The 26838-nt window shown below is 41.5% G+C and overlaps 1 protein-coding gene and 1 pseudogene across 2 annotated transcripts in view; both read right to left on the reverse strand.

Annotated features, from left to right (window-relative positions):
* PCMT1 (protein-L-isoaspartate (D-aspartate) O-methyltransferase) overlaps nucleotides 1–26838 on the reverse strand; it is a 60837-nt gene that overhangs the window by 15998 nt on the left and 18001 nt on the right. For both annotated transcript variants that reach the window (XM_003898055.5, XM_003898054.3), the window contains exons 2-6: nucleotides 23646–23750; nucleotides 22040–22071; nucleotides 6703–6807; nucleotides 3130–3250; nucleotides 263–348 (exon numbers count right to left, since the gene is read on the reverse strand). In XM_003898055.5, the coding sequence (XP_003898104.1) occupies nucleotides 263–348; nucleotides 3130–3250; nucleotides 6703–6807; nucleotides 22040–22071; nucleotides 23646–23750 (449 nt within the window). The remainder of the gene's footprint in view (nucleotides 1–262; nucleotides 349–3129; nucleotides 3251–6702; nucleotides 6808–22039; nucleotides 22072–23645; nucleotides 23751–26838) is intronic.
* LOC103883954 lies at nucleotides 355–1945 on the reverse strand (annotated as a pseudogene).

The raw sequence follows: 26838 nt of genomic DNA on the forward strand, positions 1-26838 counted from the left end.
ATACAAAAAACTAGCCGGGCGTGGTGGTGGGCGCCTGTAGTCCCAGCTACTCGGAGGCTGAGGCAGGAGAATGGCGTGAACCTGGGAGGCGGAGCTTGCAGTGAGCCGAGATCGCGCCACTGCACTCCAGCCTGGGTGACACAGCGCGAGACTCCGTCTCAAAAAAAAAAAAAAAAAAAAATCATCTAGAAGTCTTTTCTATTTAAGTCTTGTAGAGTTTTAGTTGAATAAAACACACAAACAGAAAAAAATCCCGACTCACCGCCTGGGGTACAACGGGGGCTGCAGCTCCTACATGAATGGCGTCATAAGGGGCTTCTTCAGCATATCCCATTCTTCCATCCCCCACTGAAAGAAAAACAGCTATGCTTTAAAAACCTGTTCAGATCAAACTTAATGTGAAGAATTCTAGTACAGGAGGTTTACAATGGAGAAAGGATAGATTTTTCAATAAATAATCCTGGGACAACTGGATACTCACTTTTTTGCTGTTTTTAACTCATTTTATTTTATTTTTTGTTTGGTCAGAAACATTAAAACAATGGAATTTGATTTTGATGAAAAACTGGAGTTTACAATCATTTAGTAAATGAAAAGGACTTCATTTTCCTATCTCGCAACTCTTTTTCATGAACTCCTAACCTCAGGTGATGCACCCAACTCAGCCTCCCAAAGTGCTAGGTTTACAGGCATGAACCTGTATCCCACAACTCTTAAGAACAAAAGCATTAGTAAATAAATATCTGTGAACAGATTAAGGATAAGGCAGACTGGATAATAAACCACCTCTGTTGTTCACACTCCCTGCACGTGACTCACTCTAAAGGGTGAAACGCACTGGAGATAACGGAACTCATAAGTTCTGTTTTAAATCTCATCCTAATCATTCAAATAAACCCAAGATAAATAATTTTTACTCCTTATGGGCAGCAAACTACATGAATTTTACTGGAGGAATACTTTGGCAGAAGCACCTATTTAAGTTAACTTAATATATAGTACCTTAATAGTACTACATTCAAAAGCGATACAAGATAGTCCCATGCTTCTCTCAATTCAGGAACAGTTACGCCATCAGGACAACAGGTAATTCCTATTTTATAGTAATCCAGAATAGATTGAAACACAGTGGAACCAATTCCCTCTGCTACTTCATACTCTCCTTTCTCATTGGGTTGTGTAGTTATGTTCTTGGCCAGATCCAAACAAACATCCTGCCCAACACTGTATTTGGTTCTGCAGGAGAAACATATGGGTCTACAACAAATCTAGTGTTACTCACTATTGGTGCTATTCGTTCAGATGTTCTTATATTCCGAGCTCCTTCTTTTGCATTCTCAAATACAAACACCATCTCCCCAGATATCTTAACAGCTATTATCTAAACTTGACTGACTACTGTTTCTAATGCTGTTCCCAGCACTGCTAATGGAACCATGTGGGGAGGCTTTTGGAGAACAAGGACTGCTTGGACAAGAGGAACTGTGCTCAGGTAATCCGCCCGCCTCGGCCTCCCAAAGTGCTGGGATTACAGGCATGAGCCACCACGTCCAGCCGGAGAAGTAACATTTCTAATACAAGAAGTGAATTGAGACGCTGTTCTTTCATGAGATGAATCCCATGATCTGTCACTTGACCTCCGTCTATCTCTTGATCTCTCATGTCTCTCACTGGCAACATGAGACTCATTTTGGTGTAGTTTACTCCTGTATTCCCCTTTCAGTGTCCACAGAGGATCAGGGCAAAGGCCAAGGCTAGCAACACCTCCACTTCCTCCGCAGCCACATCCCTCTAGAAGTGGCTGTGGAGGCAGCCACTCAGGCGGCTGTGGCTACTAGAGCTGCCCGGGCCTTTATTTTATTTATTTTTTATTTTTTATTTTTTTTGAGACGGAGTCTCGCTCTGTCGCCAGGCTGGAGTTCAGTGGCGTGATCTCAGCTCACTGCAACCTCTGCCTCTCGGGTTCAAGCAATTCTCCTGCCTCAGTCTCCTGAGTAGCTGGGACTACAGGCATGTGTCACCACACCCACCTAATTTTTGTATTTCTGGTAGAGACGGAGTTTCACCATGTTGGTCAGGCTGGTCTCAAACTCCTGACCTCCTGATCTGCCCACCTCAGCCTCCCAAAGTGCTGGGATTACAGGTGTGAGCCACAGCTCCTGGTCAGTATTTTATTTTTTAAATAGAACTGAGTGTGTCTGGGGAAGACAACTGGATATTCCTATACAAAAACATGTAACTGCACCTTTACCTCATACATACACAAAAACCAACATCAGGAAGATCAAAGACCTAAACATGAAAAGCTAAAAATGATAAAGGTTCTAAGAAATAATAAGAGACATATCTTCATGGCCTCAGAGTATCCTTAAAAAGGACACAGAGGCCGGGCGCGGTGGCTCAAGCCTGTAATCCCAGCACTTTGGGAGGCCGAGATGGGCGGATCACGAGGTCAGGAGATCGAGACCATCCTGGCTAACACGGTGAAACCCCATCTCTACTAAAAATACAAAAAACTAGCCGGGCGAGGTGGCAGGCGCCTGTAGTCCCAGCTACTCGGGAGGCTGAGGCAGGAGAATGGCGTGAACCCGGGAGGCGGAGCTTGCAGTGAGCTGAGATCCGGCCACTGTACTCCAGCCTGGGCGGCAGAGCAAGGCTCCGTCTCAAAAAAAAAAAGGACACAGAAAGCACTGAAAAAAATTGGAAAGTCTGAGTACATTAAAATTAAGAATTTCTATTATCAAAAGGGTACCAGTAAGATGAAAAGGCACACCCCAGATGGGAGAAGAAATGTATTTATATATATAAAGGGCTAGAAGCCCTATAAGTCAAAAATACAAGCAATCCAGTATCTGAACAGGCACTTCACAAAAGACAAAATCCAAATGGCCAAACACATTACAAAAAATTCAATCTCATAGGTTAACAGGAAAATACAAAATTAAACTTACAAAGAGATGACTGCAAAATACTCACTAGGTGAGCAAAAAGAATCGTTTTTATTTTTTAGTACTTAAAAGTGATTGTAAAAAAAATACAATAATTATATCTGAGTATTATTTAGCTTGCATTGGATCGTCTGAAAATAAAAATCCTCTGAAGAAATTTTTAAAGTTTTCTGATACTCACCAACAAGCTGTACTCTCCCTGAAGACAGAAGTGTTGGATCGTCCTTCCTGACATTATTTATTGAGTCATCTACTAGCTCTTTAATGTGATCAATTCCTATGACTTTTCCAGTACATCCAACCTTGAAAAGAGAAAACAATTCAGTAGTTCATTGGGCTAAATTTGTTTTTCTAAAGTATTATTGAAGTTTTTCCTTATCTAAAGTCATATTCTGCAAAGAGAAAACAAAAATAGCTTAAGCCTTCTACAGATTGCTAAACACTCAGTTTATCATACATTACTTACCATATATACACCTTTCTCAACCATCACTCCCATTGAATAAAACTTATAATACTAAGAAAAATTACTTTCTTAGATTAAATCCAGAACTTTGAAGAAAATTACCAATATTTAATAGTAGTATAATAATTTTTTATTTAAATGCCATCTAAAGTATAACTTTAAATATTAAAATGTTACATAATAAATTTGACAGGGAGGAATTTTTTTTTTCTTTTTTTGAGACAGAGTCTCGCTCTGTCACCCAGGCTGGAGTGCAGTGGTGCAATCTCAGCTCACTGCAACCTCTGCCTCCCGGGTTCAAGCGATTCTCCTGCCTCAGCCTCCTGAGTAGCTGGGATTACAGGTGCGCACCACCATGCCTAGCTAATTTTTTTTGTATTTTTAGTAGAGACAGGGTTTCACCATGTTGGTCAGCCTGGTCTCAAATTCCTGACCTCGTGATCCGCCTGCCTTGGCCTCCCAAAGTGCTGGGATTACAGGAGTGAGCCACCACATACTCTGCCTCCCGCCTGATGGGAAGAAATTTCTACACTTGATTCTACAGCTGTTAGTAGAAAACAAGAAAATATATACAGCGGCTCACATCTATATTCCCAGCACTTTGGGAGGCAGAGGCAGGTAGACTACTTGAGCCCAGGAGTTCGAGACCAGCCTGGGCAACATGGCAAAACCCCGTCTCTACAAAAGAATACAAAAACTAGCCAGGTGTGGTGTCATGTGCCTGTGGTCCCACCTACTCAGGAGGCTGACATGGTGCAAGGATCACTTGAACCTGGGAGGCAGAGGCTGCAGTGAGCTGAGATCGTGCCACTGCACTCCAATCTAGATGACAGAGTGAGACCATCTCAGAAAACAAAAAACAAAAACAACAACAAAAATCCCTTCTTTGCATATTTGTAAATTAAAATATTAAGTATATTTGTTTTGAAAAAATATAAAAATTTTAAAAAGTAACCCTTATAAAGGCTTTGAAGTCAGACTATCTGGGTTCTTGTCTAAGTGTCATCACTTGCATACATACATACCTTGGCAAGTTAACCATTCCTTCTCCTTTTTTTTTTTTCTTTGAGATAAAGTCTCGCTTTATTGGCCAGGCTGGAGTACAGTGGCACGATCTCAGCTCACTGCAAGCTCTGTCTCCCGGGCTCAAGCAATTCTGCCTTAGCCTCCCTAATAGCTGGGATTACAGGCATGTGCCACCACACCTGGTTAATTTTTGTATTTTTAGTGGAGAGGGGGTTTCACCATGTTGGCCAGGCTGGTCTCGAACTCTGGACCTCAGGTGATCCATCTGCCTCGGCCTCCCAAAATGCTGGGATTACAGGTGTGAGCCACCACACCCGGCCAATCATTCCTTCTATGAATCAGGTTCCTCAGTACAAAATGGGGAAGAAAAAGGCATATACCCCATCATAAAAATGGGGTAGCACTTAGAACACAGGCACTAGTGTTTAAAACACAAAGCACTTTCACACATGGTAAATGTGTGAAAAACATTAATGCCATTTTATGAAAAATGAATACATCCTCTAAAACTATAAACATGTCAAGTATAGAGAATGAGTCATTTATTAAATGGTATTTCTAATCTTAAAAAAAAAATCACTGATACCCATGAATAAGGACTTAACCTCTACAAAATGAGCAAAACATCTGAGAAAATATGAGTCCCTATTATGTGCCAGGCATTGTTTTAGATGTTTAGGATACCATCAATGAAAACAAAAGCAGAGAAAATGCCCAACTCCCTGGAGCTTACATTCTAGGAGGTCTGCTGACTATACATTTATAGCAAGTTACATGGATTCTAGTCCAAGGTGGATCCACAACTCCCAACTTAACTAGATCAGAATCTTCCAATCTGGCCTCCAGGCACGATATTTCTCAAATCACTCTGATTTGATGATCTAAGCAAAGATCAGCCTTTACTCCAACATACATCAGTGGGTCCCCAGTTAATACTCTGGATAGCCATTGACCAGATAAGGCTCTGATGAGAAAAGGCAGAAGTATAACAACAAGGCATTATTTTTCTAAGAGCACTTTTTCTAATGCAAAAGTTCTACCTTCATCCTGGTAAACCTGTAGGAATGTTTAGAAACCAGGCTCATTCTCGGCAGGGACAGTGAAGAGGGTGCTGGGAGATGAGTCCCCTGGGAGAGGGGGCCCGGCTATGATGCTAAATATCTCAGGCTCCTGAGTGGCTGGATTTCCCTGGGACTCTCAGACATGTCGCAGGGCCCAGTGGGAAAACTGAGGCCCAAACAAGGAAGTAGAATTCTGAGTTATCGGGGCTAAGCCTGACCCCCTCTCCATGCTAACCCCACCCCCTACACTGTACCTCAGTAGGTTTTTGTTGTTGTTGTCCAGGCTGGAGTGTAGTGGCACAATCAAGGCTTACTGCACCTCCACCTCCTGGGTTGAAGGGATTCTCCTGCCTCATCCTCCTGAGTAAATGGGACTGCAGGTGCTCCACCATGCCTGGCTAATTTTTGTATTTTTAGTAGAGATGGGGTTTCACCACGTTGGCCAGGCTGGTCTCGAACTCCTGGCCTCATGTGATCCACCTGCCTAGGCCTCCCAAAGTGCTGGGATTATAGGTGTGAGCCACCGTGTCTGGCCTCTCAGTAGGTTTTCAGGAGTCCCCAGCCCTCCTTCTCAAACCGTTCTGGGCCTGACCATCTATACTGCCCTGTCTCCCCCGGCCACATGCCCCACCAAGTACTACACAGATTCCCCTACCCAGGGTCCCTGCACCATGAGATAAGGTGAAATACCAACTGTGGACCAAACGCAATAAAACCTCTGTTTTTAAGAAGAAAAAAGAAAAGAAAAGAAAACCAGGCTCATTCTATTCTTTTCCGCCAAATGAGAACTTGGAAGAAGGTAGTTTGGGAGCTAATGGCCACCATCTTGTGATTACAAGGGTAGAGCTTACCAGATAATGGCACCAACATGTGGAGGAAAGTAAAGCCAAACCAAGAAACTGAGAGAACCCTATTGTCAATAATAACATCTGCTCTTCTAAATCCAGCCACAAAAAAGATTGTATATACCCCCAGACTTTTCTGTTATATAAACTAAATAAACTCCCTTTTAGCTCTGCCAGTTTGGGTTGCATGTTCTGTCACTTGCAACAACAAAAAAATCCTAAGTGATGCTCATTCCAACCACTATCCTAATAGAATAAACAAACAAACAAACATGAAAACCACTAGTGAAAAAAAAATACAGCCAAATCATATTATATTCTTCCGTTGGGGCCAGAATGAGAAATAAAACTCTTACCATACGTGCAAAACATGCAGTAAGGATTCCACTTCCAGATCCTACATCAAGAGCTTTAGCTCCTTCATGCAACTGATCAAATAGAAGCTCTAGTGCATATGCATGCTGCCAAAAGAAAACAAAATATTCATTAAGACTAAAGTACACATATCATGGCATATAAAGAAAGTTGCCAACTTTCTACAAATTTTCCTACTACTGTCATCTACCAAGATAACCAAAACATATATCCTTATATCTGCCCAGGTATTACTTAAGAAAACTGTTTGATTAGAATTCTTACATTCAGATCACGTGTTTCAGTAATTTTAGACCTCCAGTGTGTGAATTTTTAACTTTTAATTAATTCAGTAAAAAGATTAAAAGATTTATAAGTGAAAAGTCTCCACCGTACTCCCATTTCCAACCATCCAGGTTTCACTCTGTAAAGGTAACCAATATTACTAGTTTCTTGTGACTCCTTCCAAAAAGGAAGGAATTCATTCTTTGCATATATAAGCAAATACAAAAATACAAAGGTTAATTTTGTATTTTTAGTAGAGACGGGGTTTCTCCATGTTGGTCAGGCTGGTCTTGAACTCTCGACCTCAGGTGATCTGCCCACCTCGGCCTCCCAAAGTGCTGGGGTGACAGGCATGAGCCACCACACCCAGCCAGTATTCTCATTACTAAAAATAATCAGATCAGGCTGGGCATGGTGGCCCAGGCCTGTCATCCCAGCACTTTGGGAGGCTGAGGTGGGTGGATCACGAAGTTGGGAGTTTAAGACCAGTCTGGCCAAGATGGTGAAACCCCAACTCTACTAAAAATACAAGACAATTAGCTGGGCACGGTGGCAGGCGCCTGTAATCCCAGCTCCTCAGAAGGCTGAGGCAGAGAATTGCTCGAATCTGGGAGGTGGAAATTGCAGTGATCGAGATCGCGCCACTCTACTCCAGCCTGGGAAACAGAGCGAGACTCCATCTCAAAAAAAAAAAAAAAAAAAAAATCAGATCCAATAGCAGTAAACACATTTACTACCAGATCTTGGTTGATAAAAATACACATCCATTAATCTATAGTGATAAATTAATACATCATTCTATACATACATAAATGAAAAACAGGGGAAACTTCCCAACAAATATATATACACATAATAAATACATGTAGAAAAAATGATGAAAATCATCCTTTGGGCAGCCATCTCAATAATAACTGATTGATTCAGGTAAAAATCATAAATGGAAGCTAAAACTAGTGTACTAACATTTGAAAAACAGGATTATTTACACAATCTCAAAGGGTTTGCCTCAGATGAATATTAATCAAAAAAGGAAAAAACAGTAATTTTACAACGGAGTTCAGAAAAAAGGTTTCCAGTGGAAAAACTTGGTCAACACTACCTTAATCAGATGATCAAAGTTAACATCACAATTATGGGACACACTGACATCAAATGCCTCTGCTAAGATACTTCATTTCTGGGATATGCCAGGCAAAAATACATAACTCATATTGAATTATGAGGAAATATCAAACAAACCCAAATTGAGGGACATTATATAAAATAAGTGGCCCATATTCATAAAAATTTTCAAGGTTTTCGAGGCCGTAAAAGAATAAGGAACCATTTCTCAGTCATTCTTTAAAGAAAACTAAAGACATGACAATCAAAACTCACACTCTACCATTTTCTTTTCCTATAAGGAACATTATCAGAACAATTGATGAAATCTGAATAAGGTCTGTAAATTGGCTAATAGTGTTATATCAATGCTGACTTCCAGATCTCAAAAATTGTACTATGGGTATGTAAGAGAATGTCCTTATTTTTAAAGGTAAAGAGCATTGGCCAGGGGCGGTGGCTCACGCCTGTAATCCCAGCACTTTGGGAGGCCGAGGAGGGCGGGTCACGAGGTCAGGAGATCGAGACCATCCTGGCTAACACAGTAAAACCCCATCTCTACTAAAAATACAAAAAATTAGCCAGGCGTGGTGGCGGGTGCCTGTAGTCCCAGCTACTTGGGAGGGAGGCAGGAGAACGGTGTGAACCTGGGAGGCGGAGCTTGTAGTAAGCTGAGAACGTGCCACTGCACCGAGACTCCATCTCAAAAAAAAAAAAAGGTGGCCGGGTGCGGTGGCTCAAGCCTGTAATCCCAGCACTTTGGGAGGCCGAGGCGGGTGGATCACGAGGTCAGGAGATCGAGACTATCCTGGCTAACATGGTGAAACCCCGTCTCTACTAAAAATACAAAAAACTAGTCGGGCGTGGTGGCGGGCGCCTGTAGTCTCAGCTACTTGGGAGGCTGAGGCGGGAGAATGGCGTGAACCCGGGAGGCGGAGCTTGCAGTGAGGAGATCACGCCACTGCACTCCAGCCTGGGAGACACAGCGAGACTCCGTCTCAAAAAAAAAAAAAAAAAAAAAAGGTAAAGAACATTATGCCTGTAATTTACTCTAAAAGAGCTTGGGAAAAAGGAAATATAATACACATACACACACACACACACACACACACACAGGAGGGAGGGGATAAAAGGGAAAGACAATAAATGATAAAGCAAATGGTGAGATTTGCTTTATCAATGTAACACTGTGTGGACAAAGGTATACAGGAACTGTACTATTTGTATATTTCTGTAAGTCAGAAATTATGTCAAAGATTTAAAAACATTTGGGCCAGGTGCAGTGGCTCACACCTGTAATCCCAGCACTTTGAGAGGCCGAGGCGGGAAGATCACCTGAGGTCAGGAGTTCAAGACCAGCCTGCCCAACATGATAAAACCCCGTCTCAGCTAAAAATACAAAAAATTAGCCGGGCATGATGGCGGGCACCTGTAATCCCAGCTACTTGGGAAGCTGAGGCAGGAAAATCGCTTGAACCGGGGAGGTTGATGTTGCAGTGAGCCAAGATCGTACCACTGCACTCCAGCCTGGGTGACAGCGAGATTCCGTCTCAAAAAAAAAAAAATTAAAAACATTTTATCAACAAAAATAGCCAATCCCAAAGAGAAGGAACGAAAATGCCCTATTCCACAAAACGAATCTAGGTGATAAAAGCCAAAATACTGGTTACCTTGGGGCTGGGGGATAATTAAGGGAGGGCACAAGAGAACCTTCTAAGATGCTGAAAATGTCCTGGGTAGTGGTTATACACGCATACTGTGTTAAAATTCACCAACCTGTACACTTGAGATGTGTGAACTATACTCTGTGTGTAACAATTTAAAAAAAAAATTGACAACTACTTATTCTAATCACTAAAAGTGGATGACCAGACGTTATGGACCTCCTGATGTGACGCAACAGGAAGGACCATTAAGAAGTGTTCCTGAAAAAAAAAAAACGTTTCAAGAATAAGTCAGGCCAGGCGCAGTGGCTCAAGCCTGTAATCCCAGCACTTTGGGAGGCCGAGACAGGTGGATCACGAGGTCAGGAGATCGAGACCATCCTGGCTAATACGGTGAAACCCCGTCTCTACTAAAAAATACAAAAAACTAGCCGGGTGTGGTGGCGGGCGCCTGTTGTCCCAGCTACTCGGGAGGCTGAGGCAGGAGAATGGCGTAAACCTGGGAGGCGGAGCTTGCAGTGAGCTGAGAGCCGGCCACTGCACTTCCAGCCTGGGCGACAGAGCGAGACTCCGTCTCCAAAAAAAAAAAAAAAAAAAAAAGAAGTCAACCACCACCAGGAAACAATTAACCAAATTCAGAATATGGGAAATTCTATATAACAAATATAGAATTGACAAAAATAGTTTTGTCAATAAACAAATAGCATTTAAAAAAAGAAAGGGGTCTTTCTTTAAAAATTAAAAGAGACTTTAAAAAACTGAAACAAGACCAAAAAGATGCAACATATAGACTCTGTGGGGATACTGATTTAAGCAAATTAACTATGAAAATTCTTAAGCACCTGGCAAAGTTTGAACATGGACTAGACGTTAAGATATTAAGGAACATTGTTAGGTATGATAATGGCATTATAGTTTATTTTTAAAGTCATTGAGATTTATAATAAAGTATCCAGGGATAAAATAATATTCTGTATGTTTGGGATTTGCTTTAAAATACTTCAGCAAAAGAGAGAGTTACACCGAGAGCAGTGGTTCACAGCCTGTAATCCCAGTCTTTCAGAGGCCGAGGTGGGCAGATCACTTGAGTTCAGGAGTTCAAGACCAGCCTGGGCAACACAGCGATACCCCATCTCTACAAAAATACAAAAATGAGGTGGATGTGGTGGTGCACACCTGTAGTCCCAGCTACTTGAGAGGCCAAGATGAGAGGAGGGTTTGAACCCAGCAGGCGAAGGCTGCAGTGAGCTGAGATTGTGCTACTGCATCCAGCCTGGGCCACAGAGCATGACTCTGCCTCAAAAAAAAAAAAAAAAAAAGAGAGAGAGAGAGTTAGATAAAACAAGATTAGCAAATTGTTGGTCATTATTCGAGCTGGGTGATTTATAGGTTCATTACACTATTTTATTTGTATACATTGTACTGGAATTCTTCCATAATTTTCCATAATAAAAAGTTGTGTATTTATTTAAAGCTAAGGTTTCCAAGCACTTGGGAGCTTAAAGAATTTTTAAAAAGTTAAAGCTATCTTTTCCCCCAACTAATATATAGAGAGAAGGCCTTTTTTTTTTTTTTTTTTTGAGACGGAGTCTCGTTCTTTCGCCCAGGCTGGAGTGCAGTGGCGCGATCTCGGCTCACTGAAAGCTCCGCCTCCCAGGTTCACGCCATTCTCCTGCCTCAGCCTCCTGAGTAGCTGGGACTACAGGCGCCCACTGCCCGGCTAATTTTTTGTATTTTTAGTAGAGACGGGGTTTCACCGTGGTCTCGATCTCCTGACCTTGTGATCCGTCCGCCTCGGCCTCCCAAAGTGCTAGGATTACAGGCCTGAGCCACCGCACCCGGCTGAGAGAAGGCCTTTAAGGGATACAGCCTCACATAATCCAAGACATTTCAAACTTTCAAACCAGAAAGTCCTTAATGTTCCACAGAACCCTTTTAGGGGTAACACACAAATATGTGTTAAATGGCTGGTTTTTTCCCCAATATATTCAAGGTTCATGCAATTACATTTGCCAGTCTAGAATGTTCCCCCAATTATCTTCCTCCACCTATCACTTTGCTCTGTTCTTCAGACACTGACTCGTTTAAGGAGTTCTGGCAAGGCATGGTGACTTATACCTATAATCCGAGTGCTTTGAAGGGCCAAAGTGGAAGGATAACTTGAGGCCAGGAGTTTGAAATCAGCCTGGACAACATAGTTGAGACCGTATGTCTATAAAAAAGTTAAAAATTATCTGCGTGTGGGTCATGGCACATGCCTATAGTCCTAGCTCCTTGGGAGGCAGAGGTGGGAAGATCACTGGAGCTGAAGAGTTTGAGGTTATAGTGAGTTATGATCTTTTGCACTCTAGCCTGGGCAACAGAGCAAGACCCTGCCTCAGGGGGGAAAAGAAAAAAAAAAGAAAAAAAAAGAGTCCTGTCCAGTTGTCCCCACACATAATGCACCACATTCTAGATGTGTCTACTTCCTCAGGGTTAGATTCAGATCAAAGACTTCTAGCAAGAACACACACAGGTCTTGCTATGCAACTTCCCCAGAGCATCACATTAGGAAGTATATAATATTGGACCACCTCACCACTGGACATGTCAACCTCAACCACTCAGTAAATGTGGTCACCAATAGATCACTCTACTTTCAAGGCATATTTTTCTCTTTATAATTGATAATATGTGGGCCAGGTGTGGTGGCTTACGCCTCTAATCCCAGCACTTTGGGAGGCTGAGGTGGGTGGATCATGAGGTCAGGAGTTCGAGACCAGTCTGGCTAACATGGTGAAACCCCGTCTCTACTAAAAATACAGAAATGATCCACGCATGGTGGTGCATGCCTGTAATCCCAGCTATTTGGGAGGCTAAAGCAGAAGAATTGCTTGAACCCAGAAGGCGGAGGTTGCACCCAGAAGGCAGAGGTTGCAGTGAGCCAAGATCTTGCCACTGCATCCAGCCTGGGTAACGGAGCAAGACTCTGACTTGAAAAATAATAATAATATGTAGAGTACTAATTTGAGACTACATGAGTATTTTTGTTCTCCAACCATCTTCCTCCTAATGGTTTTAGATTCATTAATAATCTTTGCCTAATTCATTACATTGATGATTACAAAATAGTGATCTTTATTTTTATTTTTGTAGAGTCAGGGTCTTGCTTTGTTGCCCAGGGTGGTTTTGAACTCCTGGGCTCAAGGGATCTGCCTGCTGGGCCTCCTGAAGTGCTGAGATTACAGGCATGAGCCACTGCATCCAGCCAAAATACTGATTTTTAAAATTTCATTATTCCTTCTACATTTATTAATTAACATTCTTCTGTTTTTCTGAAAAAAAAAAACAAAACAAAACACATTTTCACTTTTTTCCCTGTCTTGCTCTTTTTGGTTTTTTTCTTTGTTTTTTTTTTGAGACGGAGTCTCGCTCTGTCGCCCAGGCTGGAGTGCAGTGGCCGGATCTCAGCTCACTGCAAGCTCCGCCTCCCGGGTTCACGCCATTCTCCTGCCTCAGCCTCCCGAGTAGCTGGGACTACAGGCACCCGCCACCACGCCCGGCTAGTTTTTTTTGTAGTTTTTAGTAGAGACGGGGTTTCACCGTGTTAGCCAGGATGGTCTCGATCTCCTGACCTCGTGATCCGCCCGTCTCGGCCTCCCAAAGTGCTGGGATTACAGGCTTGAGCCACCGCGCCCGGCCTTTTTGGTTTTTTTCTAAGTCTCCACAGACTCATAAATTTTTCTTTTTCAATTCACTGTGCTATAATCTGTTACCATCATTATTCTTGTTGATTCTCAAATCCTCTCCAATTTGGCCTTTGGGAGCCTCTTCAAATCTGCTCCTATGTCCTTCCCACATTACCTCCTCAGCCTTTGAGTACTTCCTCACTTGACAGATGTCAGTCACTACTCCAAGGGGTACTCAACTCTTTTAGTAAACAGTGGTATTTAGGATCCCAAACCTGGATGCCAGGTGTACTCACTGCTACCAGGATACCATTTTAACAGGTTGCTTTTAATCTCTTCACCACTGCACCCATCACATTTTTCTTTATAGGTTTGGAAAATATTCCAGGATTATAGTTACTTCCAAGCTTGTGATTTTAAGGTTCACTAGATGTAGACGTCATTTCTCTTTGCATCCTCACTTTCTGCTTCTCTTACAATACTGCTAAGATTTATGCAATAAATGATTCAAGATCACAACTGCTTGTTCATATAATACAATTAAAAATATTTTACCCTACTCACATCTTGCACTGTATGCTTACTGTCTGTATGTGCCTACATATAAACATTCATATAGATGTTCCATGTAACTATATATATACATAGATATATAAGTTTTCCTTATTAAGAGTCATAGATTACTCAGAAAATGTAAGTCATTAAAAATGCATCCATTTTGGGAGAAAATTCTGACATAAGCTATGACATATGCTAAGTGAAAAAAGCCAGTCAAAAAAGACAAACACTTTATGATTCCATTTATATGACATACCTAGAGGAGCCAAATTCATAGAAACAGAAAATAGAATGGTGGTTGCCAGGGGCCGAGGTAAAGAAAGAATGGGAAAACTGGGAAATTGTTATTGAATGAGTATAGAGTGTTAGTTTTGCAAGATTAAAAGTGTTCTGAAGATTGATTGCATAACAATGTAAATGTACTTAACACTACTAAATGGTACACTTAAAATGGTTAAGATGGTAAATTTTATGTTATGTGTATTTTACCACAATTAAAATTTTCAATGCATTTATATAAAATACAGTTTTGACAATAAAAAGACAAATAACCCAATTAAGAAATGGTCAAGAGGTCAGGTGTGGTGGCTTATGCTTGTAATCCCAGCACTTTGGGAGGCACAGGCAGGAGGATTGCTTGAGCTCAGGAGTTTGAGACCAGCCTGGGCGACATAGCAAGACCCTGTCTTTAAAAAAAATTTTTTTGGCTGGGTGTGGTGGCTCACGCCTGTAATCCCAACACTTTGGGAGGCTGAGGCAGGCGGATCACGAGGTCAGGAGTTCAAGACCAGCCTGGCCAACATGGTGAAACCCTGTCTCTACTAAAAATAGAAAAATTAGCTGGGTGTGGTTGCATGCCTGTAACCCTAGCTACTCAGGAGGCTGAGGCAGGAGAATTGCTTGAACCTGGGAGGCGGAGGTTGCAGTGAGCTGAGATGGCACTACTGCACTCCAGCCTGGGTGACAGAGTGAGACTCTGTCTCAGGAAAAAAAAAAAAAAAAAGTTTTAATTATTAAAAATAAACAAACAAACAAGAAAGGGGTAAGAGACTGAATAAATGTTTCTCCAAAGAAGATACAGAAATGGCCAATATGCACATGAAAAGATGCTCAACATCATTCATCATTAGGGAAATGCAAATCAAAACCACAATGAGATACCACTTCATAGTCACTAGGATGGATAACATTTTTTTTAAAAAAGAAAATAACAAATGTTAACAAGGAAGCAGAGAAACTGGAACCCTCATACATTGCCAGTGGGACTGTAAAATGGTGCAGCTACTTTGAAAAATGGTTTGGCCATTCTTCAAAATGTTACTCATAGAGTTTTCATATATGATCTGGTAATTCCAACCCTAGGTAAATACTCGAGAGAAAGGAAAACACACAAAAATTTGTACACAAATGTTCACGGCAGCATTATTTAGAATAGCCAAACACTGGAAACAATCCAAATGTCCATCAGCAGTTAATAGATAAATGTTGTATAGCCACACAAAGGGATATTAGTCAGTCATAAAAAGGAGAGAAGTACTGATTCACACTAAAACAGGGATAAATCTTGAAAACATTATGCTAAATCTAAAAAGTCAGTCATAAAAGGCAACATATTGTATGATTCTATTTATATGAAATGTCCAGAATAGGCAAATCTATAGAAACAAATAATAGATTAGTAGTTGCCAGGATCTGAGCAGAGCAGGGGTTGGGATCTGACCGCTAATGGGTATAAGGAAGGTTTCTTTCTGCAGTGATGAAAACCTTCTCATATTAGATAGTGGTGATGTTTGTGTAACTCTGAATAAACTAAAAACCACAGAATTCTACACTTTAAAGGGATGAATTCTGTAGTATAAGAATTATATCTTTTTTTTTTTTTTTCCTGAGACAGGGTCTTGATCTGTCACCTAGGCAGGAGTATAGTGGTGTGATCATGAGTCACTGCAGCCTCCATCTCCCAGGCTCAAGCAATTCTTCCACCTCAGTCTGCAGAATAGCTGGGACCACAGGCATGTACTATCACGCCCAGCTAAATGTTTTTTATTTTTTGTAGAGATGGGATCTCACCATGTTGCCCAGGCTGGTCCCAAACTGCCGGGCTCAAGAGATCCTCCGGCCTCGGCCTCCCAAAGTGCTGGGATTATCGGCTCAAGGCACTGTGCCTAGCCAAGAATTATACCTTAATAAAGCTGTTTTGTATTGTTGTTTTAAAATGCATCCTTTGCCTTCAAGTAATTGCTATGCTTTGTTCAGCAATAAACTGGACACCCAGACCAAACTTCAGGGGAAAGAAAAAAATCACTAAGTATTTCCCTTAATACCTGAAAGCACACCACTCCAGTGAATTTCCCAACCATGCTAGATACTGGTTCTCCAAAATAACTTTTAGCATTCATGCTTCTTTTTTTTTTTTGAGTCAGAGTTTTGCTCTTTTGCCCAGGCTGGAGTGAAGTGGCGCGATTTTGGCTCACTGCAACCTGCACCCCCAAGCCAGGTCCAAGTGATTCTCCTGTCTCAGCCTCCTGAGTACCTGGGATTATAGATGCCTGCCACCACACCTGGCTAATTTTTGTATTTTTAGTAGAGACGGGATATTGCCATGTTGGCCAGGCTGGTCTCAAACTCCTGACCTCAGATGACCCACCTGCCTCGGCCTCCCAAAGTATTAGGGTTACAGGCGTGAGCCACTGCACCCAGTCACATTCATGCTTCTGTATAAATCTTTCATTTAGGTAGTGTTGTGGGACAAATCAGAGATGGGAGAGACTGAGCTCAGTTCAGGAGAGTGTTTAATTATTTAAAGGTGATCACCGGCTCAGTTGGACTAGGGTCCAGAAAGTCTGATCCCTGAACAAGGGGATCAATCACCTTTCAAGCAGTTTGTGGCGGGAGTTTCGTGCTGCAGGAAGCGTACTTGCAGAAGCAAGAACAAAGGCAGTCAATTAGTCTTTTACATTTGCTACACCCTGTCTTACATCCTTGGGAATACATGCTTTTGTAGCAATTGCTTATCAACCTTGTGACTTTACAGCCGAGCTAGGGAGGGAAGCAAGAAATCACTGTGCCTCAAGGAATGCAAAACGATGGAACACAGATAAGCCTCTCTGGGCACAGAGGAGGGATAAGCAGTTAATATTCTCTCAACCTGGCCTCCTGCCAGAGCGGGGGTGCTATATTACATTCTACCTTCAAGAAAAAGAATACATTTTTCAACCATTATACTTACAAAATTCGTTAATTCCCCCTTCAGTAGTAGTTCAAACTGTTTGCAGATTATCTTAAGACTGTAACTTTTCTTTTTAATCACTTACTGAATAGGTAATATACAAAAAAGCCATTCCTAATCTGTGGTTTAAAGAAAAAAGAAAGCCAGGATCAGTGGCTCACGCCTGTAATCCTAACACTTTGGGAGGCTGAGGTGGGAGGATCACTTGAGCTCCAGGGTTCAGAACTAGCTTGCGCAACACATTGAGACCTCATCTCTAAAGAAAATGTTTTTAAAAAGTTAGGGGTGGTGGTATGTGCCTATAGTCCCAGCTACTCAGGAGGCTAAGATGGGAGGATCTTTTAAGCCCAGCAGGTCTAGGCTGCAGTGAGCCATTATCATGCCTCTGTACTCCAGCCTGGGCAACACAGCAAGACCCTGTCTCAAAAAAAACCAAAAACTAAAAACTTAAGGACTAGGTGCAGCGGCTCAGGCCTGTAATCCCAGCACTTTGGGAGGCCAAGGAGGATGGATCACTTGAGGTCAGGAGTTTGAGACCAGCCTGGCCAACATGGTGAAATCCCGTCTCTACTAAAAATACAAAAATTAGCCAGGCGTGGTGGCAGGCGCCTATAAATCCAGCTACTCAGGAAGCTGAGGCAGGAGAATCACTTGAACCTGGGAGGCAAAGGTTTCACTAAGCTGAGATTGTGCCACTGCACTCCAGTCTGGGCGACAGACGGAGACTCCATCTCAATAATAATAATAATAATAAATTAAAATGTTAAAAAAATTAAGAAAAAGGAATAAAGAAATTGATAACAGGTCAGGCACAGTGGCTCGAGTTTGTAATCCCAGCACTTTGGAAGGCTGAGGCAGGCAGATCACCTGAGGCCAGCAGTTCAAGACCAGCCTGGCCAATGTGACAAAACCCTGTCTCTACTAAAAATACAAAAATTAGCCAGGCGTGGTGGTGTACATCTGTAATCCCAGCTATTTGAGAGGCTAAGGCAGGAGAATTGTTTGAACCTGGGTGGCAGAGGTTGCAGTAAGCCAAGATCACCCCACTGCACTCCAGCCTGGACAAGAGAGTGAGACAGTGTCTCAAAAAAAAAAAAAAAAAAAAAAAAAAAAAGGAAGAAGAAAGAAAAGAAAAGAAAAGAGAAAGAAAGAAAGAGAAAGAAAGAAAGAAAAAGAAATTTATAACAGATCAAGGACATACAGTGAAAATCAGATCTCACTTCCACTCGTATGTCCCAAATAAGCTAATTCCCTATCTTAGAATAAATCATTTTTAGTTTTCATTCCCAAAGAAAAACATATATGTACAAGTATGTGTGCATATGTGATTTTCACACATTAAAGAATGTTCTAAATACCCTTTGGGACTCAACTTTTATACTCATTCTTATTTTTCCCACCCAAAAAACTACCTGTAAGTATTATACTGTATTTCTTGAAGACTTTGTCATATTTGTACTTGCAGAGCTCCTTCATTTAACCGTCTCACAATACTCCACAACATGGAGGTTAAGATGGTCCCTGACTTAACAGTGGTTCAACGTATGATTTCTCGACTTTACAATGATGTAAAAATGATACACATTCTGTACAAATTGTACTTCGAGTACCCATACATCCATTCTATTTTTCACTTTCAGCAAAATATTCAATAAATTACACGTGATAGTCACCATTTTATTATAAAATAGACTTCGTGTTAGTTGATTTTGCCCAACTATAGTCTAATGTAAGTGTTCTGAGCACATTTAAGGTAAGCAAGGCTAAGCTATGAAGTTTGGTAGGCTAAGAATATTAAATGCATTTTAGAGTTACAGTATTTTCAACTTACGATGGATTTATAGGGACATAACTCCATGTAAGTCAAGGAGCATCTGTACTATAATTTATTAAACATCCACCATTTGTGGACATTGCTATTTTTTATAATTATAATAAATAAGACGTCAATAAATAACTTAAGTCATTCTGCACTCATGTTAACTATATTATGGGACAAATATCTTGAAATAAAACTGGGAAATCTAAGTTATATTTATTTCACATTTTGATAGATACTGCCAAATGGTCTTCCAAAAACATTCAATTTACTCTCCCACACAAAAAAGTATGTGACTGCCAGTTTTCCATTTCCGATACAGAGTATCAAAGTTTTTAATCTCTAACAATCTGATAGTTGAAAACTGGTACCTCATTATAGTGCTAATTTGCAATTTACTAAGTATAAGTGACGATGAGGCTGGGGATGGTGGCTCATGCCTGTAATCCAGCATTTTAGAAGGCCAAAGCAAGAGGATCACTAGAGCCCAGGAGTTCAAGACCAACCTGGGGTGAGGTCCTGTCTCTACAAAAAAAATTTTTAATGGCCAGGCACAGTGGCTCACGCCTGTAATCCCAGCACTTTGGGAGGCCAAGGCGGATGGATCACTTGAGGTCAGGAGTTTGAGACAAGCCTGGCCAACATGGCGAAACCCCATCTCCACTAAAAATACAAAAATTAGCCAGGCATGGTAGCACATGCCTATAATCCCAGCTACGAGTGAGGCACGAGAATTGCTTGAACCCAGGGGGCGGAGGTTGCAGTGAGCTGAAATCACGCCACTGCACTCCAGCCTGGGCCACAGAGCAAGACTCCATCTCAAAAAAAAAAAAAAAAAAAAAATTTTAATACGTGAAGATGGCATCTTTTCATTTGTTTAAATGTCACTGTCATTTGTATTTCTGCTCAATGAACTATCTGAGCCTCTTTTTTTTTTGAAACATAGTTTCACTCTTGCTGCCCAGGCTGGAGGGTAATGGCACGATTTCAGCTCAACACAACCTCCGCCTCCCGGGTTCAAGCGATTCTCCTGCCTCAGCCTCCCAAGTAGCTGGGATTACAAGCATGTGCCACCACGCCCAGCTAATTTTGTATTTTTAGTAGAGACAGGGTTTCTCCATGTTGGTGAGGCTGATCTCGAACTCCCGACCTCAGGTGATCCGCCCACCTCGGCCTCCCAAAGTGCTGGGATTACAGATGTGAGCCACCATACCCAGCCACGATGAACTATCAATCCTGTCCTTTACACATTTTATTTTGGGCTTACTGGTCTTTTACTTATTAACAGGATACACACAAACACAAATATATGCATACATGTCTACATATTGAAATTTTCCCTTGCTGTCAAATGTATTACAGTATTTCCCTCAATCATTAATTATTATTATGGAGATGAGGGTCTCTCTCTTGTCAACCAGGCTGGAGTGCAGTAGCACAATCATGGCTCACTGCAGCCTCAAATTCCTGGACTCAGACAATCCTTCTGCCTTGGCCTCCCTTGTAGCTAGGACTACAGGAACATGCCACCACACCCAGCTAATTTTTAAAATTTTTTTGTAGAGACAGAATCTTGCTTTGTTGCCCAGGCTGGTCTCAAACTCCTGGCTTCAAGCGATATTCCTGCCTCGGCCTCCCAAAGTGTTGAGATTACATACGTGTGAGCCACCACACACAGCCAATTTTTCCTCTTTAATTTTTGCTTATAACATTTTTTTCTCTGCAAAAATCCTAGATATGTAAGTTTCAAAATGTATCACTTTTTTTAATGGCTTCTGTGTTTTCTATCATGTTTCAAAAAGACATTTCTATTCAATGTTTATGTCTGCTTTTTTCTTCTAGTATAATTATCAGTTCACTATAAATACAAATAGAATTTATTTCAGTATTAAGTTTAAATAAGAGCTTCTCCAACCCCAAATACTTGCAGAGAATCAGAAAAGTTACTGTTCTGGCCAGGCGCAGTGGCTCACGCCTATAGTCCCAGCACTTTGGGAGGCAAAGGCGAGTGGATCACCAGAGGTCAGGAGTTCAAAACCAGCCGGGCCAACATGGTGAAACCCCATCTCTCCTAAAAATACAAAAAATTAGCTGAGTGTGGTGGCAGGCACCTGTAATCCTAGCTACTTGGGAGCCTGAGGCAGGAGAATCACTTGAATCCAGGAGGCGGAGGTTGCAGCAAGCCAAGATCACGCCACTGCACACGAGCCTGGGCGACTGTGTGAGACTCCAGCTCAAAAAAAAAAAAAAAAAAGAAAAAGAAAAAGAAAAAGAAAAGAACAGCTATTGTTCTTTCCTACAAAATAAAACAAGAGCACTCATTCAAATACTGACATTTAAACCCCCCAAAAGGTTGGGCACAGTGGCTCATGCCTGTAATCCTAGCACTTTGGGAGGTTGAGGTGGGAGGACTGCTTGAGCCCAGGAGTCAAGGCTGCAGTGAGCTGTGATGATCATACCACTGCATTCCAGCCTGGGAAACAAAGTAAGAACTGGTCTCAAAAAAATAAAATAAAATAAAATAAAATCCAAGAAAATTCCCAACAAATTAAAACTGCTAGATCACTCAAACTAAGTCCTTCTCAAAGAGCTATGCAGCTTAATGGCTCTTATACTTAAACATTCCCTAATGAATTTTCCATATAAAATGTGAAATATTCAACTTGAGATTTCTATAAAATGTCCATTATACTATTTTAAAATATTATCTCCTTTAATTAACTCTCTACTAACCAACCTTTTATGTTCAATTTTTACATGTCACAGATACTGACAACCACCAAAAACTTTAATATGCCAGTTTCTACCTTAAAAAGCTCCTTCTACAGACCCTCTATTAAGAATAAGACATTCAAAAAAGAAAATGACATTCATTACCAGTCCACACAACTCATAGATGATAAATTGATATAATTAAAAATTTAAAACTTTCTTTAAACCTTTTTTACTAAAGTAAATGATTATAGAGAAAAATATGATCCATTTGTAACCAAGTGAACAAACTTAACTTACCATGTGTGGAGCACTGATTGTTGCTTGGAAACCTGCAAAACAAGAAGAGAACTACTGATACAGTCAGCTGCAAAAATACACTATTTCACATAATTTCTTTTCTACCATCCATATGTTATTTTTCACAATAATTCTTTTTTAGCTTTTATGATCTCAAGAAAATAAAACTTACATCTATTAGAGTACTGCCACCCAGCAGTTAAAACTAGAAAATATAATCATGCCAAAGGGTAATGTGCTCATGTAGTAAAACAGTCCCTCTAAAGTACGGCAGCTAAAAATTTCTTCTCCTGTAGAGTCAGCTAAGAAAGGAAGAATTTCAGTAAGTTGAGAGTTGATATATTTTTGGCTTGTTTTTCCTTCAGATTGTTTTTTAAAAATAAGCTTTCATGTGTAATAGGTATACAAAGTCTGTGCAAAATGAAATTGCTTCATATTTCTGTCAACTTAAAATAAAACTAGAATAACTGAAAAAGTAGCTTAAAAGACCAATAAACTACTTCATTTTATTCTTTATCTTATCATCTAATGTTAATTCACACAATCTTTTCATGGTTCTTAACTTTTAGTTTCTTTTCCTCTGGTGTTGCTTTCTCAAAACTTATTTACCTGCTTCTTTCTGCCTCTGAAGCAAGTTTCACTGAGCGGTGGTAGCAGGTGCCTTCGGGGTTCAGAAGCTCCCCAGGATCTTCTCTGCTGACTGTTATTGTGCTTCAAAAGAAGATAGCATGGCATCCGACTGACACAATCCTGAGGCACTTCTAAGCCTCAAAGGCGCCCACTGCCAAGGCTCAGCAGTTCAGCAAAACCTGCTTCAGGAGAAGCAGTTAAATACAGGACTTTCTAAAAACAAACACAAGCCAAAAAAGCAGGGCAAATAAAGCAGATAAGTCAGTAATAACTTAAGCACACTTACTGATTTAAATATTGATTTAAAAAATTAATCCTAACCTGAAAACTAATCTCTAGTCAACACGAAGGCCCCTCAAGAAAACTCAGAACTCAGCTAATACTTTAAGTTTTCATTAAAAGTTGTTTTTGTTTTACAGCAGGGTGTGGTGGCTCATGCCTGTAATCTTAGAGCTTTGGGAGGCCAAGGTGGGTGGATTGCCCGAGTTCAGGAGTTCCGAGACCAGCCTGGGCAACATGCTGAAACCTCGTCTCTACTAAAATACAAAAAATTAGCCGGGTGTGATGGCACGCGCCTGTAATCCCAGCTACTCAGGAGGTTGAGGCAGGAGAATTGCTTGAACCCAGGAGGCGGAGGCTGCAGTGAGCTGAGATTGCGCCACTGCACTACAGCCTGGGTGACAGAGTGAGACTCCATCCCCAGAAAAAAAAGGTTTTTTTCACTAAAATATTTTATTTCAAAAAATGTTTTTAATTCTTTATACTACGTATACATTGTTTGAGAAAACAGAAAACAGAAAAACATACATAATTTTATTAAAATAGGCACGTTTGGGATTATGAAACTTGCTGAGTCATAAAATTCAAATTAAGAAGGTAATAATAGATAAATATCTGTGTCCCAGGCTTTTTGTACTTACCAAAATCATAAAGTAAATGATGAAAAATGTGATGTTTTCAGAAATCTAAAGCTTACCTATTGATTGTGGAGAATCCATGTAAGGGTTACATTTTGCATAGTGAGAGCGGTCTGTAGCTAGCATCACTTCAAATACTTTATCTGTCTTGATGATTCCGTTTTCTGAAACAAATGAGGCAAATATTTTCAGAAGAGAGAGACATGATCAGACGTATTTTAGAATGATTACACCAGTTATGCTGTAGAGACTGAACTGGAAGAGAGAATGATTGGAAGTTGTTGCAATGGACTAGGTAACAGCAACCTGGTTTCTCTTTTTTTTTTTTGAGACAGAATCTGGCTCTGTCCCCCAGGCTGGAGTGCAGTGGCTCCATCTTGGCTCACTGCAGGTTCCACCTCCTGGGTTCCCGCCATTCTCCTGCCTCAGTCTCCCCAGTATCTGGGACTACAGGCACCTGCCACCATGCCCAGCTAATTTTTTGTATTTTCAGTAGGGATGGGGTTTCACTGTGTTAGCCAGGCTGGCCTTCATCTCCTGACCTCATGATCCACCCACCTCAGCCTCCCAAAGCTGTACTACAGGCGTGAGCCACAGTGCCCGGCCCAACCTAGTCTTCAGCAACAGCAAGGACACAGAAAAGTAGAAGGATAATGAGTTATATTTGGTAGGTAATATATACCTGACTGGATTTGGGGGTGGGAGTGGGGGTAATCGTTGAGATGCTGATGCCATTTACCGATTTAAGAAATCCTGTAGAAGGATCAAAGTTAAGGGGTAAAAAGGTAAGTTATCTATTCAGTTAGCGGCTTCAGATCATACAACTGGAGATACTCTGTAGTCAGCTGGACACATGGATCTAGAGCTCAGGAAAGAGATCTAGAATAGATATTAAGATTTCTATTTATTATGGATGGCAACTGAAACAACCAAAGTGAATTCAAAGTGGCCAGAGAATAAATAGAGAAGACAAACAAAGCCAACATCTAAAAGATACGCAAAGGAAACAGAGTCATTAAAGATGAGGAGCAGTCACAGAGGCAGGATGAAGATACGACCATACTGTTGTAGAGCCAGGAGAAGTGAATTTCTCAAGAAGGAAAGCAAGATCAATAAAATATATTTGCCTTCCCCAACAATTAGTTATTTGAGTTTAAGGCCGGATGCAGCGGCCCACGCCTATAATCTCAAAGCTTGGGGAGGCCAGTGAGGGAGGACAGCTTGAGCCCAGGGGCTTGAGACGAGGCAAGGCAACATAGTAAAGCCTCGTCCCTACAAAAAAAAAAAAAAATTTAATCAGCTGGGCATCATGGCACAAGTGTGTTGTCATAAATACTCAGGAGGCTGAGGTGGGAGAATTAATTGAACCCAGGAGTTTGAGGTTATAGTGAGGTATGATCATAGCACTGCACTCCAGCCTGGGTGAGAAAGCATGACCCTGTCTCAAGGCTGGGCACGGTAGCTCACAACTGTAATTCCAGCACTTTGGGAGGCCCAGGCGGGCAAATCACTTAAGGTTAGGAGTTTGAGACCAGCCTGTCCAACATGGTGAAACCCCATCTCTAATAAAAATACAAAAATTAGCCAGGTGTGGTGGCGCACACCTGTAATCCCAGCTACTCAGGAGGCTGAGACAGGAGAATTGCTTGAACCCGGAGGCAGAGGTTGCAGTGAGCCAAGATCGTGCCACTGAATCCCAGCCTGAGCGATAGAGTAAGACTCTGTGTCAAAAAAAAAAAAAAAAAGAATCATGCACAAATATGTGCTAACTCCCGTTTTCCTCCCCACTACCAATATCATCATCCATTAAAGAAGGTGCAGGGCGCTATACTAACAGGAGGGGGTACACATGAACTCTGTCCACAAAATGCCTAAAAGTAGGAAAAAGAAAAAAAAAATTCAAACCAACGCCATTCAAAACTAATATACAAAGAAAACTAAATGCAAATAAATACATTTCTGCTGATTAAACAAAACCTGTACTTAAAACTATATTCTAAGAAAATGTGCCAGGAAGTAAACATATTACCAGGAAAAACTAACTTCAAAATACATTCTAATGAAACTATTAGATTTTAAAGCAAAGGAAAAAAATTCTCAGAACATCAAGGCAAAAATAATTAGCTGGGCCGGCACAGTGGCTAACGTCTGTAATCCTAGCACTTTGGGAGGCTGAGGCGGGCGGATCACTTGAGGTCAGGAGTTCAAGACCAGCATGGCCAACATGGCGAAACCCCATCTCTACTAAAAATACAAAATTAGCTGGGCATGGTGGCACATGCCTGTAATCCCAGTTCCTAAGGAGGCCGAAGCACAAGAATTGCTTGAACCCAGGAGGAGAAGGCTGCAGTGAGCCGAAATCGCACCACTGCACTCAAGCATAAGCAACAGAGCAATGCTCTGTCTTTAAAAAAATTAAAAAAGAAAAAAAAATTATCTGAGCATGGTGGTACATCTCTGTGATCCCAGCTACTCAGAGGCTAAGGTGGGAGGATCGTTCGAGCCTGGGAGGCGGAGGTTGTAGTGAGTCAAGATCATGCCACTGCACTCTAGCCTGAGTGACAGGGTGAGACTCCATCTCAAAAAAAAAAAAAAAAAAAAATCAAGACAAATAGATCGAATTACCTATTATAATAAGAATTTTAAAAATTAGAGGCCAGGCACGGCGGCTCATGCCTGTAATCCGAGCACTTTGGGAGGTCAAGGCCAAAGGATTGCTTAAGTCTAGGAGCTCAAGACCAGCCTGGGCAACATAGGGAGATCCCATTTCTTTAAAAAAATTCGAAAATTAGCCAGTGTGGTGCCATGTGCCTGTGGTTCCAGCTACCTGGAGGTTGAGGTGGCATGATCACTTGAGCTCAGTAAGTTGAGGCTACAGTGAGCCGTGATTATGTCACTGTACTCCAGCCTGGGCAACAGAGTAAGACCCTGTCTCAAAACACAGACAAACAGGTCGGGTGTGGTGGCTCATGCCTGTAATCCCAGCACTTTGGGAGGCCAAGGCGGGTGGATTACCTGACGTCAGGAGTTCAAGACCAGCCTGGCCAACATGGCGAAACCCTGTCTCTACTAAAAATACAAACATCAGCCGGGTGTGGTGGCGTGCACCTGTAATCCCAGCTACTCAGAAGGCTGAGACAGGAGAATCGCTTGAACCTGGGAGGCGGAGGTCACAGTGAGCCAAGACTGCATCACTGCACTCCAGTCTGGGTGACAGAGCGAGACTTCATCTCAAAACAAACAAACAAACGA

This window comes from Papio anubis, chromosome 6 (genome assembly GCF_008728515.1).
Source record: "Papio anubis isolate 15944 chromosome 6, Panubis1.0, whole genome shotgun sequence".
Taxonomy (NCBI): Eukaryota; Metazoa; Chordata; class Mammalia; order Primates; family Cercopithecidae; genus Papio; species Papio anubis.